This window comes from Amphiprion ocellaris, chromosome 3 (genome assembly GCF_022539595.1).
Source record: "Amphiprion ocellaris isolate individual 3 ecotype Okinawa chromosome 3, ASM2253959v1, whole genome shotgun sequence".
NCBI classification, from domain to species: Eukaryota; Metazoa; Chordata; class Actinopteri; family Pomacentridae; genus Amphiprion; species Amphiprion ocellaris.
In genome coordinates, this window is record NC_072768.1 from 22,253,005 (window position 1) to 22,270,670 (window position 17,666).

Here is a 17,666-nt window from a genome sequence, read left to right on the forward strand (position 1 = left end):
AAATTACATTTTTTTAAAAACATGAAAACACATTTGAAATCCATTTGCAGATTTTATACACTGACCAAAAATATAAAGGCTGAATTTTATTCAACTCTATTCATTCTTTTTAACATATACTGTATTGGATATGATACGAAACAGATGCAGAGTGATGTCATAGACCAGAAAATCATTTAGTCAGTCACTAGTCACACATCTGCCACACATAGAGTTAATGAGGTAGTTAATGGTGCTTGTACAAAGTTGTCTCACCCTCCCTGAAGGGTTTGGTGAAGTAAACATTGAAGAGGACAGACATATTGTGGGACGCGTCCATCCAGGAAAGTCTAGAGTGATTTCTTAATTGTGGACATTCAAGCGTCGGCCATCATCCAGCAGCAACAGCTGGTTCTCATACAGATGAGAGGTTGAACAGCTGGTCCGCTCCTATCGTCATAACAACCTGGAGCTGAAAACATTCTCAACTGTGGTGATGACAGAGGATTTCCGAAGGAGCCCACCTATACTACCACCTTCAGATCAGCAGAGGATGTTCTTTCTGCACCAGCTCAGAAAGTTCAACCTGAATCAGGAGCTGCTGATCCACTTCTACTCATCTGCACCTTAGTTACCGTCTGGTTTGGACTGGCCACCATAAAGGACAGAGAGAGACTGTAGTGGACAGTCAAGTAGGTGTTGCACAGCACTGAAAACAATCAGACACAAAAGTGGTTTCTTCCCTCAGGCCACTTTATGGTGAACAGTTAAATCAGTCCATAATGATAGGAAAAACTTTTGAGTCTTATACCCATCACATTGAGAAACCACTGCAATTCCAAATCCTAAATCCCTGACTCTGAACCACTGTATGTACAGTATATTACATAGCTGTTGATTTTTGATTCCAGCACATTGCTTTCTGCTGTGTTGCATCATTCACTCACCTCATGTACATAAAATGTCAATAACCTATATTTTTTGTTAATAACTGCATTTATTCCCATATCATCAGAATGTACAAAGTTTGAACATAACTTTTGGTTCACATTGAAATGTTTTATGCATATCTATAGCTCTAAAAAGTAGTTAAGCACTCCTGTCTTTAACCTATTGTTCCTCTTTAAATGCATGTAGTCGCAGCCCATTCTGTACCATGCAATAATATCTACATATCACAAAATACATGTATATTTTCTGCCTAAGCAAAGGAAAAAAAAAACAGTCAATTTCCTTTGTATGTGTGCACATGGCCAAAAAAGCTGATTCAGTGAGGTTATTTAATGGTATAAAAATATAGATTTATTATTATAAATACCAGTAAATCAAGCTTCAGTGCAGCTTGACGGCAATTTTAAAAATGCAAGAAGAAAAGTGCTATTAATTCAGATGATTTATTCACATCTTTATAGGGTGACGCAGAAAAACGCTACGCAGCCTACGTGTCCTCTCATCGAGTCGTGACGTCAGCAGCGGTCTGACAGCGGACGTCGCAGTCATGGAGGAAGTGAGAGGTGAGTGAGATTTTCTCCTTCGCTGCTGTTTCAAATCGTCTCTTCTTCCGATTTGCATCCAGCTAGCTAATGCCGCAGCTGTTATATAGCTGACACGATACCCGAAGTGCTTTTACATGCGAGGAGACGTCAACAAAAAGCTCGTTGCTGGCAGCGAGCATCCACCTCCGTGTCTCAGCCGGCGTTTTGTTTGTTGTACGGGAGGCTGGTACTCACTGTTTGAAGCAGCACTGTTGGTACTACAGCTAAAAAAAGACCCTTTCAACACATAGAAAACGTCTGCAGCTATCCGCGAAGTTTAGCTACGTTTTACTGAAACCGGCAAACAGCCTCGCAAAATGTGAAGCTGCCTACTGGCCGCGTTTCTGTCAATGAGGGCTGCATCGTCAGCTGGCTGGTGGTCTGGCAAATAATGTAACCCCAGCAGAATAGTTCCCCTTGTTTTACTGCTTTAACAGAAGGACGCGTTTAGTCACCCAGCCAATCAGCTGGATACACCGACATAAAGCCACTGCAGTCAAATTACAGCATCTTTTTATGTAGATCTAGTATACATGGATAAAAACAAAGCTTGCTCAGAAGGAGTCCTTGGATTTGTGGATTATTCTTGTAGCTTTTGTTTTCATACTGTGGGGTCTCAGCCTCAAGATTCAAATTAAGTAAATAAGTCAGGTTATCCTCCATAAATAGTAATACTGTTGGGTCTTAGCTTTAGTATTTATTATTATCAGGTAAAATTGTATAATCTTTGGTAGGGTTTCAGTCCTTAATATTCAAAATATTCAGGAAAATTCACACCATTTATTTCAGCTTAGGGTCTTAACCTAAATTATTAAATGTTAATTCAAACTGCCAGTCTTGTTGCAATGGGTTTTGCTTGAAATGTGCTATATTGGTAACAGTGACTTAACTTTGAAGGTTGTCATTTGTACTGTATTGCTTCATCCAGAGAGGTGTTTCTGTCATTTAACCCAAAATATATAACATTAATAGACTGGACAAAATAATAGAAACGTCTGCAACTTTAACACAGTCAGAACATTTTAACTTTCATGGTGGAAGGATATGTTGCAGGACTGTTGCACAAGATTGCAAAAGGCTTTTACTTGGTGTGTCTGATAAACTGTAGTGTATGTGCACCTGCGGATAGCAAGACACAAAGGAGTGTTTTTTTTAATAGATATAGATAAAGAGGCTGGTGGCCTCTACAACACAATAAATTCAACTTTGTATTTGCTTTCTGTCAAAGGAAAAAAAAATCATACTAAATGTTCTCTTCTCAGTGTTTCCCTTGACCTGTGCTGTGCAAAATTATGCCTGGGGTAAGGTTGGGCTGGACAGCAAGGTGGCAAAACTGGTGCTAGGTGGAGACCCAGTTGCTGTCATAGAGACAGAAAACCTTATGCAGAGGTAAGGTCCACAGATGTGTGGTGCATTAAATCTGTAGGTGACTGACAAACAAGTGTATTTAAACTCACTAATATGCTTTTGACTTATCCTTAAGAAATGCACGTGAGTGACAGACATGTTTCAGAGTTTTAGAAAAGAGCAACCAATAAAATCCCGTGACCAGCACTGCTAAATGATTTAATGTATTTTTGCAAAAACGTGAACAGAATTGGAATATTGAATATCATCTCAGTTTTCTGGAATATCATTTTAAGTTTGGCATTGATTTGTAGGACCCACTGTGCTTTAGTTGTTTTTTTTTTTTGAAAACTACACATGAGGCAGTGTTATGAAATGGTATCACTTCCACATTGAAGGGTGTTTAAATTCTAGATTTAGCTCTGTAGACTTATAGACAAAGATGCACCTTTGCTTCAAGACTCAAAAGCTATAATCAGGTGAGCAATGTGAAACTACTATCATTTTCTTGTTTTAAACGTGGGGTGTTGCTCCAGAATATCTTGGCAGAGGTGTTGTTTTCTCTCCATGCCTTTCATAAGTCTTTATTTAGCTACAGCAGCTCTGCAGGGTTTGCTATGAAGGTCGTCAGTTCAGGTTCGGGTCGTGGTGACATTTTCACTTACGGCAAGCCACATTAATGTCACATGCCATGGTAGTTCATGTTCATAGTTATCTGTAGAGGGTGATATGGAAGCCTGCTGTACATGAGGCGACAGATTGTTTAGCATGTCTGTAACATGTTAGTCTTTTTTCCCTGTTATTACCATAAATGTGAATTGTGATCCTTATTCGTCTTTGCTTGGGTAACTTTGTGGTGTTTTATTTCATTTTAGTGTTACATAGGGGGAAACTAACATAAATTAATAGCTATTACAAATTAAAAGGGTATGTCTAATTCGACATCATGACAGGATAAAGCTTGAAAATGCATCAATGAATTACGATAACATAAAAAAAAAATCAGTTACCGTGTAGCCAATCTGTTTGTAGAATTGTACTGAGATTGCCGCACATTAAATTTTCTATATGTTGGCAGTCACAGATCATAACTGACTTAGATTAGAGAAACTGTCCTGTGCTGAAAAGGTCACAAGTTTAACACTGCAGTAGTGGTTCGTCCAACAACAAAGAAAGTATCCCTCATTTACACTTTAGGTATTAGAGTAACCTTCCAGAGTCAATTACACTGAGTGAGGTGGTTAGGATTCCTCCCTTCTCACTGACTATAAATCACTTTGGATTACAGCGTCAGATACATTGTGAATGTATAAAAGCAGACATTTGTCTCAGACAGTCTGGAGACAACAGGGACTAGGACTTCCCAGCTGACGTTAGTGGGAGGTGGGGTTCACCTTTGACGCAAAGAGGCAAACACCCATGCACACTGACAGTCACGCCCATAGCCAATTTAGAATCACCAGGTCAATATGTTGACAAAGCCAGAGCACCCTGAGATAAGCCCCCCCACCCCAGGAACAGTGAGAACATGCAAACTGCAGAAAGGCCCTAGCTGACCAGCAGGTTCACACCCAGAGTTTTCTTGATGTGAGGGGACAGTGCTAACTTCTGCATCACCTAGGGTGCTTAGGGCAAGAAGAAAAACAAAGGAAACAACAAAACTACCTTTTAAAGTTTGATATAATCACCTGTCTGCTGTATTTTTAATTGAGAGAGCTAACTGTTAGGAGAGACACAGTGTCTAGCATTTACTTTCCTACTCTTGCTGATGCAACCACTTTCCAGTCACAAAACCACCAGTGTAGTGTAGGAGTATTTTGAAAATGGTTGAATGTATTGTATTAAACCACGGTCTATCTAAAAGTAGTGTTGTGTGCTACAGCTTTGGATGGGTGCCCACCCTAAAGGCGATGCCCAGATTAAAGACAACAGGATCGCACAGACCACCCTTGGCCAATGGGTCGCCCACTTCCCTGCCTGTCTGGGCTCCAAGGTGAAAGACACCTTCCAGGGTCAGCTGCCTTTCCTCTTCAAAGTCCTCTCTGTCAATACAGCTTTGTCCATACAGGCCCACCCCAACAGGGTGAGTACACAAACACACATACCTACACACTGTCCAAACACTGCATAAACTGGCTCATTATTCTGGATTAGATCATGTAGCAGGAATTCTTTAAATGCATAGAACAGAATGCTGAAAAGCCCTTCATGCCATACTTTTTTAGTGTTTAAACCAAGGTGATTAAAATTCAGGTCAGCAAGCTTTCAAATCAAAGAGATACAGCTATACTTTTCTTCATCAAGCATTATTAATATTTAAGAATTAACTGTGAAATGTAGGCAAGTTATCTAATGTAGGTAAGTTCTCAGAGTAATTTGAGGAACAGAATGATATCTATGTTTCTGCTGAATATTATTTTAATACTTTTTTTAAAGAATGGTTATTTTGAGTCTAATAATAGTAGAGAAATATAATTCTAAATTAATGGACTACTACTTACCTTTGAGAGGAGACGGCTGTGTGTTGAGGGATTTAACATGTGATTACTCCTGATCATGTAAAGCCAATTATTCTAAAATGATTTTTACCATTAACCTGCCTTTATATAATATCAAGCGGTTGATGGTAAGTGCTATCAAAATCAATCAATAGCTAGTTAGGTCACTTTAAAATTTGAACTTCGTGTCTCCTGAATTGTGTATTTAGAGCCAGTGGAAAAGGGTGAAGGCAAATTTCAGCTGTATCACTCAACAGTTGCTAATAGAGCCCTTTGCTCAGATGTTCATAAATGGTTCGATATACTGAACTCAGGATGGTTTGACCATTTTTAGAATGAATGATGGATGTGTAATGTTATATTTTTAACAGGCGGTTTTTGTCACAGTGCTCAGTGCAGGTTGATATGGCTGGTCTGCTTTGTGTATGAACCGAGCCGAGTTTAATCTATGCACTCTCCGTCTGCCCTTTAGTAACACTCTTCCTTTTCTGTCATTATGGTTTGGTCAGGAGCTAGCCGCTCGTCTCCATGCTCAGTTTCCGGAGCACTATCCAGACAACAACCACAAGCCAGAGATGGCCATCGCTCTTACTCGCTTCCAGGGCCTCTGTGGCTTCAGACCCGTGGAGGAGATCCTGGGCTTCCTTAAGTGTGAGTCCCACAGGGTTATCAGATGATTTGGAGCAGGACAGAGGAATAAGGAAAAAATCTGTACCTTTTTCATGTCTGTACTGTACTTTGAAAGATAAACGATTCACAATAGAAAAATGTATCCCTGTATCCCCGTCAGCGGTCCCAGAGTTCCACGCTTTGGTGGGCAACGAGGCAGCAGAGGAGCTCCGGTGCGGCGTGGGAGATGTGGTTCGTACGAGTCAGGCGCTAAAGAAGTGCTTCACCAGGATGATGAACTGCGAGAAGAAGGTGTTTGTAGACCAGCTCAACATGCTGGTGAAAAGAGTCACTGAGGAGGGTAAGAAGGCTGAGGAAAACACTGATTGATGCTGCCACCAGGAGGCAGCAAAGTCTCTTATTTATCTTTACCCCTTAATCATACAACACAGATTTAAAAAAGCACAGGATAGCCACTCTGCTCCATAGAACAAGTTTTATTGACCTAATGTTATGCGTGGATGTTTGTGACCCTGCAGGTGCAGCAGGAAAGGACACATCAAGCAGCAACGGTGACTTGTTGCTTCGCCTCCACTCCCAGTACCCCGGAGACATCGGCTGCTTCTCCATCTACTTTCTCAATCATGTGGTCCTGGATCCAGGCCAGGCCATGTTCCTGGGAGCTAATGAGCCTCATGCCTACCTTTACGGAGGTCAGCAGGTTATTTTTTATTTGCATTACACATTAGATTTAGTGCACAAGGGACTGAATAAAAGTTGGCTGAAGACACCAGTCCGATTGAGGATCTGTAGCATGTGCTGTAAATCCAGTCTGATCCATTGAGACTCCACCTCACAACTTCCTGGACTTAAACTATCTTCTTTTAAAGACGTTGTGCCTGATACCACAAGACACCTTCAAAGTTCTTATGAAGTCAATGCTTCAGTGGGTCAGAACTGTTTCGGTGATGAGGGGGACCTACAAATATCAGCTAGCTGGTTCTAATGTATGTTTTAGCAGCGTTGACCAACAATATAGCCCTTTGACCTAAAGGAATAAGATATGACCGAGGCTTAGGATCCGCAGACAGTAGAATCATTGTTGGCATTAGTCTTTTCAGGATTTTCTGGCAGCAAGAGTATAGAATATCATCAGTGTTGTCCTTTAATAATCTGTATAGAAAAAAAAAACATGGTTTTGATTTGGTTCATCTGTGTATATATTGCTAGAAAATGAAATCTTATCTGCATCATTTCCACGAGGCAAACCACAAAATGCTGAAAGACAGCTTTTTCAGAAATGTAAAGTATCAGCTGAAAACACTGAATTCTGTTGTCATTCCCTGAGAAACTTAGACTCAAGTGCCGCTGTGTGAAGTCAGCACTCTGTGTAACAGAGACAGATAGCAGTGTCTTCACTATCAGCTGCATCAGCAGACCAAAATGCAGTGCAGCAAGAAGATTGGTTGTCAATGTGTTCGACTCACTTTAGAGTCTGGAAAGTTTGACAGTCTGTCTCTTCTTCCTTTGTCCACGCACATATTCATCCCACAGTTGAGCTTAGGTTACCTCACACTGTCAGAAGCTATTCTGGTAAATCGCTATTTGTAGATAAGTAAAGTGGTTGGGGAAAAAAAAGCTCCTGGTAAGCATTTAACACCACAGGCTGATTGTATCTAACATTGTAAGACTATCTCGAAATTGATTTTTCCATCTGAAGGAGATTCAACTGCCTACTCTGTTTATTTAAATTTGACTTTGCTTTTCTGTCTATTTATTCATCTGTCTAGACTGTATCGAGTGTATGGCCTGCTCAGACAACACCGTGAGGGCGGGACTGACGCCGAAATACATTGATGTTAATACGCTATGTGAGATGCTGAACTACAGCCCTGCCCCTGCCGCCACCAAAATCTTCCCGTGCGTTCAGGACGCGTCAGACCCCTGCGTGACCCTGTATGACCCCCCAGTGCCAGACTTCACCGTCATGAGGATACAGGTAGGACGTTTGTGTAGTCGGCAATAATCTCACAAAAAAACTTTATTATGAAATTTTGAGATTTAAAAAAAAAAAGTACTGACCACCATAGTTTACTATTAAGACTTTTATTTATGGATTAGAATTCTGAACTTCTAGCCTTAGATGTGATAAAATATCTAGAAGTGACCTTAAATCTGGACTTTGACTGCTTTCATCATGCCTACACCTGTGATTTTTCCTGCAATGACACTAATTGTCACAGATAAAATTGTCCAACATGAATCCAACCCTGTTTTACAAACCAAACCACCACCAATGTAGTTGTTTTGCACTCAAAAGATATGTTTCTCCCATGTATATAAGCATAGGCACATACGACTCCGGGCCCAGGTTGATTGGTTGGTAATGCCTAATGAAACTCCTTGCTGTGGCTGTAAAGACAAAATCATTCTCACTGTTTCTGTCCCTCTGCAGGTCCCAGCCTCCGTGAAGCAGTACACTGTTGCGCCAGTCGACAGCGCCAGCATCCTCCTGGTCATCGAAGGCGATGCCACGGCAACCTCCGCTGCTGCTCTCTCTGATGTCACACTGAGGCGGGGTACCGTCCTGTTTGTCTCAGCCAATGAGAGTGTCTCCCTGCACATCACTTCGCAGTCAGGGATGACTCTGTTTCGAGCCTGCTGCCTCCTGTAGTTGTGAGTCTGTGGCTGTGTTTGAAAGCTCATACTACCTGTTTGTTTGTGGTTTGATGCAGCAAGGTCTGTACCGTGTTATGGATTGAGTCCAATGACTGACGTGCACTTTTTAGTCGGTAGTATAAAAGCTAACGGAGCCTTCTGATCCAGTGTGTCGATGCCCTTTGGTTCCCGCTGCTCCCCCTTAACCCCAGACTGCTCCTGCGGACCGCTGTGCCCCCTCCAGCGTTACTGTCTAGCTTTAAAGTCCAGCAGTAGTCCAACACTGCTGGATTTGAGCTGGTTTTAACTCCTTTTTTACCTGTAGTGGTGCAAGTACAACTTATAGGTGCTGGACAGAGGACACATGTTAAGAATAACGAGTAAAATATGTCCACCACACTCAAATGACTAGATCCATGTTTGTGTTCCTCATGGTTTGCAATGAAGACTGAGCGATGATTACACTTGCTACTGGTCTATTTAGTCACTGTTCTGGAGCTTGAGGTCAGGCTTGAAACTGTTTAAAAATCCTAATCTGAGCATCTACAATCCCAGTCCATCTGGGCAGCTATCAGCTCTTGAAGATCATCAGTATGACTGAATGTTCCAGAACAGCTACTAAATGGAAATTAGTGTTAGGATTGTTGTATTAACAAAAACTCATCCTCCATAAAAGAAGTCTGAGAGATGTGGTTGAAAGAACTTGAAAAAGTTACCAGTTGGAGTTTATTTTGCAGTTTGCAAGCAGGTAATTTACAAGGAGCTCCACTGTTTTTGAGACATTTTTACTTTTTATTGAGAGTACAGGTACAACTGAAAGTGTATTATTATTCATTCTTGGATAAAAATGACACACAGTAATAGTAATTTGTTGAAACAGCACTGAAGCAGGGTGCAGGATACGTTTACACTGGTGCAGTACACCACTACTCACTGCTTTGGACAACTACAGTACCACCTTGTTGAGGACTGAGCACATCTCTTTAATGAGCCAGCAGCTGTCTTCCCTCACGATCACTGGTGTAACTATCTGTTTTCTCATTTTAACATTAGCTTGAACTACTAAATATCCACCTTTCAAACTCAAATTGCGTAAAAAACATTTTTAGTATAATTGAGTATATAGTGTAATACTGAGATGCCTGTGCATGTTTGATTTACAGCAGTAATACTGCAGAGGGGCTCCGACCTTTACTGTGATAATGCTACACGGCAGTCACAGTGAGGCTGGCCCTGCTGAGTGTTAATGCTTTTGACTGTTACCAGTGCATGTTTACAGTCTGGAAACCTCTCATCAAAGTAGTGAACAATCATAAACATTAAAAAAGGAAAAAAATAAACAGGAGCAGGTAAGAAGGCCACTAAACATCTCTTTCCTATGAATTATGACTACATGGGAATCAGGAATGCATCTGATTTTGTTGTTTGACTAAAAATGCACTACAACTGCTCATTGCATTCTTACACAATATGACCCGAGTGTGTTAACGCATTAATTCTCTGTACATTGGTACAACAAAATGCTGCAATGAATTTTTTATTGTATTATTTGGAGCCAAATTTTTTGACTTTGTATGTTTTGTTGTTTGTACTGATAATCAATACGTAACATCACATACTAAGAGAAATCATACCCTGAAGAAAGTGAATGATAAGGTTTTATTGTTCATTATATCATGGGTGAGTGAACTGTCTTCAAAGCGTTATCTCTTATGGTGACTACTTTCCACCATGTTGGTACAATATTGTAACTAGATTCTTTCAGTATGGTGCAAACTTCTGTATAATATTCCAATTCATACCAGGGTCGATGTGACTTCAGTCAATCATATAGTGGATTTTCTTGTTGTAGTAGTTTTTATAGGCTATGTTGACTCAAATATTTGACAATGAACGCTCAATCAGCCTGCCAGCCTACCAATGAATAAATATCTCTCTGAATGAATGAAGCCCTGCTAATGCTTTTACCCACTTCATGGCCATGTTAGTGGTGTGAGTTGATATTCTAAGCTTATCCCTAACTGATATGCACTGAACCTTTAGTTGTTTGTTGTTGCTGAAACTGGTGAAAATTGAAAATATGATGAGATAGAAGGATGTGAATAGTTAATTTCAAATCACCTACTCTTTTTGAATGAGAACCATTACCTCAAATCCATCCTTATCTATCTTTAAAAAGTTATTCTCCAGTTGTTTTTGTCAACAAACAACCTGTTTGCCATCTTTTCATGTCATGTAATTCTGTAGAGGTCACCGTTTCAAACAGTATGATTTAGAATATTAACTTTCATTTGTGTATCACATGCTTTGGTTACTGATCTTGTTTGAAGTCACCTTTTAGTTTGAACACTGAACATCTAGAACTTTGCACAGAGGTTATTTTTTTGATCTTTTGGGTAATTTTTTTTTTCATTTTAAACGAATGTCCTATAAATGCATACAGATCTTAAGGTTCCCTAATTGTTTTCTTTAACCTTTGTGGAACCATTTCTTGTAATGTTTCTCTAGCCAGGGCATGATTTAGCATTTTTGATTACGGTGATGCTGTAGCATGGGACTGCAGAGAACGTGTACGTAAAAGTGGTTTAATAAAGCCTTGTTCTATTACTAAACTGTATCATCTCTGAACTTATTTCTTTTCTGTGACTTTTGCTAGAGAAACCTCCAAATGTTCCAGATTTTACTCTCCAAGTTAGCATTTGAACATTGTACCTTTGTCAAAATTTCAAGCATAACCAGTTACCGTGTTATCAGTTTGATTATATTTGACTTTACCGTGCATAAATTTGCCAACTCAGATAGATATAGATAATTATTGTATACACCAATCAGCCACAATAATTAAACTACCTGCTTGATATTTGTGTAGATCCCCTTCATGCAGTCAAACAGCTCTGTTGAAGTATAGAAAGAGGATCTTTGGGGCGGTTCTGTGGTGTCTTGACACTGAGACAGGCAGTGAATTTTTTCTGGCACATCCCATGGATCTGGGGAATTTGGGGTCTGGGTCAAAGCCTTGCTTACTTTTTTTTTTTTTTTTTTTGCTGTGGTTGTCAGGCTGTTCCTGAGCAGTTGTGGCTTTGTGGCAGAGCGCACTGTCCTGCTGGGGTCGGCTGCTGGGGTCGGGCAGTGCCATTGCCAAGAGGGATGATATGCTTGGTCAGCAACGATATTTAGTTGGGCGATATGTGTCAGGGCTGCACAATGGTGTAGTGGTTAGCACTTTCGCCTTGCAGCGAGAAGATCCCTGGTTCACGTCCCGGCTTTCCCGGGATCTTTCTGCATGTAGTTTGCATGTTCTCCCTGTGCATGCGTGGGTTCTCTCTGGGTACTCCGGCTTCCTCCCACAGTCCAAAAATATGCTGAGGTTAATTGATCATTCTAAATTGCCCGTAGGTGTGAATGTGAGAGTGATTGTTTGTCCCTATATGTAGCCCTGCGACAGACTGGCGACCTGTCTAGGGTGTCCCTTGCCTTCGCCCGAGTCAGCTGGGATAGACTCCAGCCCCCCCCCCCGCGACCCTAATGGGGATTAAGCGGTGTATAGATAATGGATGGATGGATATGTGTCAAAGCAACGTCTAAAGTTTCTCAGCAGAACAACGCATTGTAACGAGGTGCTCAGTGACATTCACCTGTCAGTGGCTTCAGTGTTGTGGCTGACTGGTGTATAACTGATAATATTTTCAGCCTCATTTCCCAGCCCTACTTACATTATTAACCATTAGCGAGCAATAAAGTATACAAATTGGGATGCACTGTAAAAACACAATACATTTATTTACCTCAAATAAAACATGTAAATATAGTGATGACCACTGTTCCCTCTAAGCTGCGCGCGTGCGCAATTGCGCACGACTGACACGGTCTCCGCGCACAGAAAATCTGCGCTGCGCACACAAAAAAAAACAACCTAAATTGTAAATAAAATAAACATGTAACAATTCATTCTGTGCTATTTTTCAGTGTGAGTCAGTGAGTGACCAGTGACTGGCTGCTGCAGCCAATGATGCGATTCACATAAGTATTCACCATAGACGTATATAATGGTATTTACGCAGCTAATCAGCGTCAGACGTCCTTATGTGTAGCCACCGTTGTTGTCATAGATATGAATGAGTAGATAGGACACGCCCCTTTGAGCTGCGTGCTACAGCGAGGCTAAGCTAGTGGGGGCAAAGTTTCAGTGCATTCCGTTGATGTAGACGGCGTGAAAACGGAAACAACAAGTATGCCGGCTCACTGTGCTGCATACAGTTACACACTACGTCGTACGATTGAGACAAGGAAACTTGGAATGACTTTTCATAGGTGAGTAGTTTGTGGCTCTTTTTTCATTATGAAATCTTGTTGAGAGCTTCCAGTCTATGAGAGCTAACTAGTTAGCCACTAGCAAAACACTAAGGCGAGCTAGCAGCTTGACAAGCAAATACCAGACAATTAATAGTAGCTGTAGTATAGTTGTACAAGCAGTAGTAGTAATACTAAAAGTACAAGCAGCAGTAGTAGTATAAACAGCTGTTAGAGTCGTAGAAGTAGTATCAGCATTTCTAATAGTATTACAAGTTGTAGTAGCAGTGCCAGTATCAGCAGCAGTAGTGAGTGCAATACCACTACTACTAGTAGTAGTCACATTGTTGTTACTACCACCAGTACTACCAATAGTAGTTATAAAGCCTAACTCATGTATATCCAGATTACCATCTATGTTCTTCCTCCAAACCCATTTTATGATCGGGATTACAGGCAGTTCTTTAGGACTGCTCTCAAATAATTGAAATGTTACTAAACAAGGTTATACTTATCAAATTAAATAGCTCTGGTCTCCAGTATATTGGCGAATTCGGTTCTTTGTACTTAATTTATTAGCATGATTTCTTTTTAATATGTTGTGGACAGACTTAATTACTTCTCTGTCTACTTTTCTTACTCCATGTAGGTTTCCCAGAGACTATGGGTTGAGGAGGAATTGGAAGTTTGTCGGCTTAGACCTGGTGTCATTCCATCAGTGTTAAACTTCCCGGCTCATCTTGGAAGAGTACGTGCCAGAAAGACCACGACCAAGCAGCCTTGAGATCTTAGGCAGCGTCTCCCTGAGGTGGGTGTCGACGGTGTTCACGGTCAGGTCTGTGGTAATCCCGTCAAAAAACAAAACAGAAAAAAATCTAGATTATAAATCAACATGTAACCCAAGCACTCTGTGTATAACGCCATAGTATAAGATGTAGTTCAGAAAATGTCAAAGTATAGTATGCTTTACTCAAGAATAACATAGTATGGCCTGTAGTTCATAGTACAGCATGTTGGCAAGAAAAAAAAACAAAACATAGATTATTATGTGGTTCAAAAAGTGCAAAATGATAGGATGTTGCCTAAAATTGTCATGTATGATATGTGGTTCAAAAAATGTCATAGTGCAGTATATTGTCAAAATAGTATGTAATTCAAGAAAACATCAGAGTATAATATGTCATCTAAAAAATGCCATAGAATAATAATTTCATTGCACAAGTAAAAGTATAGTAAATTTTAAAACTGTTCGAATTCTTATATGTTGCTTAAAAAAAACTAAAACAAAAAAAAGGTCACAGTAATATGTCAATTAAAAAAGCCTATAGTATAGCGTGTCGCCCAACAAACATCATAGTATAGCATGTCGCTCTAAAAACGTCACAGTATAGCCTTTAGTCCACAGCTGTCAGTAGGTGAGGAGCAACACAAAAACAGTCCAAACGCTGGTTTCCAGAGGGTTAGACGAGAATTTATTTGAAAGAGTAAGTTTACAACAACACAACGTGTGAGGGGTTTAAAAACAAATGGGTGTTAGTAAATAAAAATAAATCAACAGAACTAAAAGTGAACTTCATGTTGACATTGATGGGCATTCCAACCAGGAACAAAGTAAAAGATAATCAATACGAAACAAACTCTTCCTGTCCACCTCTTAAAACCCCAAAACACATCGCAGTAGCACCCTAAACTAAAACTACCAATGGGTTCCCTGTTTTCCTTTGTGAACAATTCAAAGGTCCCTCTCCATCTCCCTACACATCCACCAACCACTGGAACACATCTCCAAAGTTCTGCCGGGCCAGCTCAGCTTCCCCTCAGAAGAAGTGCCGCCACCTGCCAGATGAAGGAGCCTTTTGAGAGGCAGCTGGCATCGTGATTGGACTGTACTTTGGTCTGTTCCAATCCAGCTTCAGCTCCAGAGACGGCAGGCGGGACGAGTCAACGGAGGCCGGGTGGATGAAGACATGCAGCTGAGTACAATCCAGAAAACAACAGAGGAGGAGTGCAGCAGCCCAGAGCCAGAACAACCAGAGTATGTCTCTTAGAAAACATCATAGTATAGCCTTTGGTATGAAAAAACGCCATCATATACATCATATATTGTACAAATAACAAGTCAAAGGAAAGAGACATACATTGTAGAATTGTAGTAATTGTGGGCTGACTGATTTACTGATTATCAGTATTTTATTTTTTACTGATTTACGGTAATAAATACATTTAAAAATGGCGCTACTTTGGCTCTGAACCTTAATTTACCTGTGGTCGCTCTGTCTTCTGGAGTGATTTGATTGGTTATACGTCACAAATAAAACTCCTTTAACTTAACATCTGTAAACAAAACAAAAAGTATCAACAAAGTTTTCTGTTAGAGTTTGTGGTCTTCTAAGTTTAACTCCAAGATTTTAAATACTTTCATTTACTGCAAATGAATATCGACTCCAAATGTCTCACTAATAATCATTATCAGCCTTAAAAACCCACAAAACACCCCTCTATACTTGACCACACTTAGTACAGTCCGGTTCCCCCTTCTATAAATCTGCTTGGAATCCTCCACTTCCTGTTTGTCAAAGTGGCCTTCTACCTGGACAGGTTTTGTTGGAGCTCATGCAGCAAACATTTCGGGTAACTGCACTTTAATATGGATGGATGACACTGAATTAGAGTCTGTTTTAATGAGACTGAGTTAAGATGTGTAGCTCTGTCATTAAATAGGAAATTATTTCTCAGAATTCACAGAGAAAAGTCTGAAATGTTTGCTAGGTTAGCGTCCCACATGTTCTTTGGCTCAGCTAAAGCTAACTCTCTCCAACTTCTGGATCTCTTGAGTTGCTTGTTGTTAAAATATCTTGCTTGAGGTGCTGAAGCTCAGAAAGTCTGAGATGTTTGTTCCAAATAAGCTCATTCTCACATCTGAACTGTCCTCTTTTGTTTGAACTTTCCCTAAACTTAGGAGTTAATGACAGAGCAGCACATCCAGACTCAGTCTCATTTATGTAGAGATTAAACTTCAGTGTCATTCATTGATGTTAAAGTGCAGTTTTTCAAATGTTTGTTGCACATGCTCCCGACCAAACCAGTCCAGGTGGAAGACGATGTGAAGAGAAAGCTCCAGAGGATGAATATCACACATTTACGTTGGAAATAAATGTCCTTTAATTAGACATTGTCATGCAAAAGTTGGATTTCCCTTTAATGATGTTCAAATCTTTGAGTGTTTTGTTGATGTTTGTTTCTAAATGTTTTCTGACACTCGGCCCCAAAGATTAAAACCTTCTACGGCTCACAAGCTGCAACAATTCACAAATTGTCAACTATCTTTCTGACTAAACTAAGATAAAAAGTGAAAAACTATCTGATTGCTGCATCATGAATGTAAATCTTTTTGGTTTTTATGTCAGTAAACTGAATATATTTGGGTTTGACATTTTATAAACCAAAACAAGAAATGAATTACTGGAGAAAACAATCAACAGATTAATGGACAAAGAAAATGTGTTTTCAAACATATATGGCTGAATTACTCCAACATTACAAGATACATACAATTTGAATTCAATTTTATTTATATAACGCCAAATACAGGTCAAATTGTCTCAAGACACTTTATTTTTATATTTTTTGTCATATTTAAAATATGACAAAGTAAGAAATTTAAACCTCTTGACTAATCCAATTTATTATTTGGTTTTTAAGAGACTAATCGACAACTAAAATAACTTTCTCCACTAAAACTAATAAATATGAGGTTAAATAGAAGGAACAGTTTTAAATACTGCAGTCCCACGATGACAAGAATAAAGTTTGTCAACAAAAACTAAATCTGCTGGTGGATTCCATTAAAGTCCTAATAAATGATAATAAAGTGTAATACTAAATGTTTGTGGTGCTAAAAATGTAAAAGCAAAGATATCAAGTTGAACATCTGGATGGAGGTTGATAAAAGTTGACCTTCTTTCATTTCTCTGGAGCCGACTCCATGGATTTTATGGATGGTGGTTAAAGACCTGCTCTTCTAGTGGTCTTCCTTCTAGTCGCTGTAAAAAGTCAGTCCATCCTGACCGACTTCAAGACCTCTTCATGACAGCTTGTTCTGCCTCCGACCTGGTGGAAACTCCAGAAACTCGGGAAAACCCATGGAGACTCGAAGAACTCGTGGAGACTCGAAGAACTCGTCGGGCGGGGGAAGGTGTGGTGGGAGGTGGGGGAGTAGAGGGGGGAGGCCGCCACCCACCTCCCCGCCTACTCTCCGCCCTGACTCCACCCAGACTCCGCCTTGGCTCTGCCCATGTGGTCACTTCACGAACTACGATGCCAAAGGGACGACGAATTTATTTCTTTTCATCTGATCTGTAGCTCAGTGAGTTAAGGATTTGCCTGTGGAGTTGCAGGTCGCTGGTTCAAGACCAGACCCTTCTTAAATTTTCATCAAAATCCTGACAAAGACAAACAAAGAAAAATGCCGGTGGTGGGTCTCGAACCTGTGACCTTCCACTTGGTAGTCCGTCTTCTTATCCCCTGAGCTATTCGCTCAGATACTAATTCTGCTTTTTTTTGCGCATTTATCATCTATTTTTTGTCGTTTTCGAGTTTTTTTTTTTACTCGAGTCTCAACTCGACCGTTTTTCTCAGGAGGTTGGACTTCAGCCTTTGTGCTGGAGGGTTGAACCCTCAGTTCCAAGACTTTCCAAAGCCTCCCCACCTCCCGAGTCCTCAGGACCTGAGCTTTCACACAGTCTGAGGG

At 40.3% G+C, this 17,666-nt stretch overlaps 1 protein-coding gene and 1 long non-coding RNA gene across 2 annotated transcripts; both read left to right on the forward strand.

Annotated features, from left to right (window-relative positions):
• The first annotated feature begins 1,426 nt into the window (after positions 1 to 1,426).
• mpi (mannose phosphate isomerase) lies at positions 1,427 to 11,243 on the forward strand. Its single transcript, XM_023272643.3, has 8 exons — positions 1,427 to 1,493; positions 2,777 to 2,903; positions 4,744 to 4,944; positions 5,869 to 6,010; positions 6,150 to 6,329; positions 6,508 to 6,681; positions 7,759 to 7,967; positions 8,424 to 11,243. Exons 3-8 carry the CDS (start codon positions 4,750 to 4,752, stop codon positions 8,640 to 8,642), a joined length of 1,119 nt encoding a protein of 372 aa, XP_023128411.2. The 5' UTR covers positions 1,427 to 1,493; positions 2,777 to 2,903; positions 4,744 to 4,749; the 3' UTR covers positions 8,643 to 11,243.
• Positions 11,244 to 12,635: 1,392 nt separating this feature from the next.
• On the forward strand, positions 12,636 to 15,150 carry LOC129348394 (uncharacterized). The gene is made up of 3 exons (XR_008600922.1): positions 12,636 to 12,937; positions 13,566 to 13,724; positions 14,655 to 15,150. It is a non-coding gene; the product is annotated as an uncharacterized LOC129348394 (long non-coding RNA).
• The last annotated feature ends 2,516 nt before the right edge of the window (positions 15,151 to 17,666 follow it).

Excerpts from the sequence above, each read along its gene's own strand:
- mpi (XM_023272643.3), top strand. The coding sequence starts at position 4,750 with ATGGGTGCCCACCCTAAAGGCGATGCCCAGATTAAAGACAACAGGATC. Across the intron at positions 6,011-6,149 it reads GATCCTGGGCTTCCTTAAGT|CGGTCCCAGAGTTCCACGCT; the intron begins GTGAGTCCCACA and ends TATCCCCGTCAG. Across the intron at positions 6,682-7,758 it reads TCATGCCTACCTTTACGGAG|ACTGTATCGAGTGTATGGCC; the intron begins GTCAGCAGGTTA and ends TCATCTGTCTAG.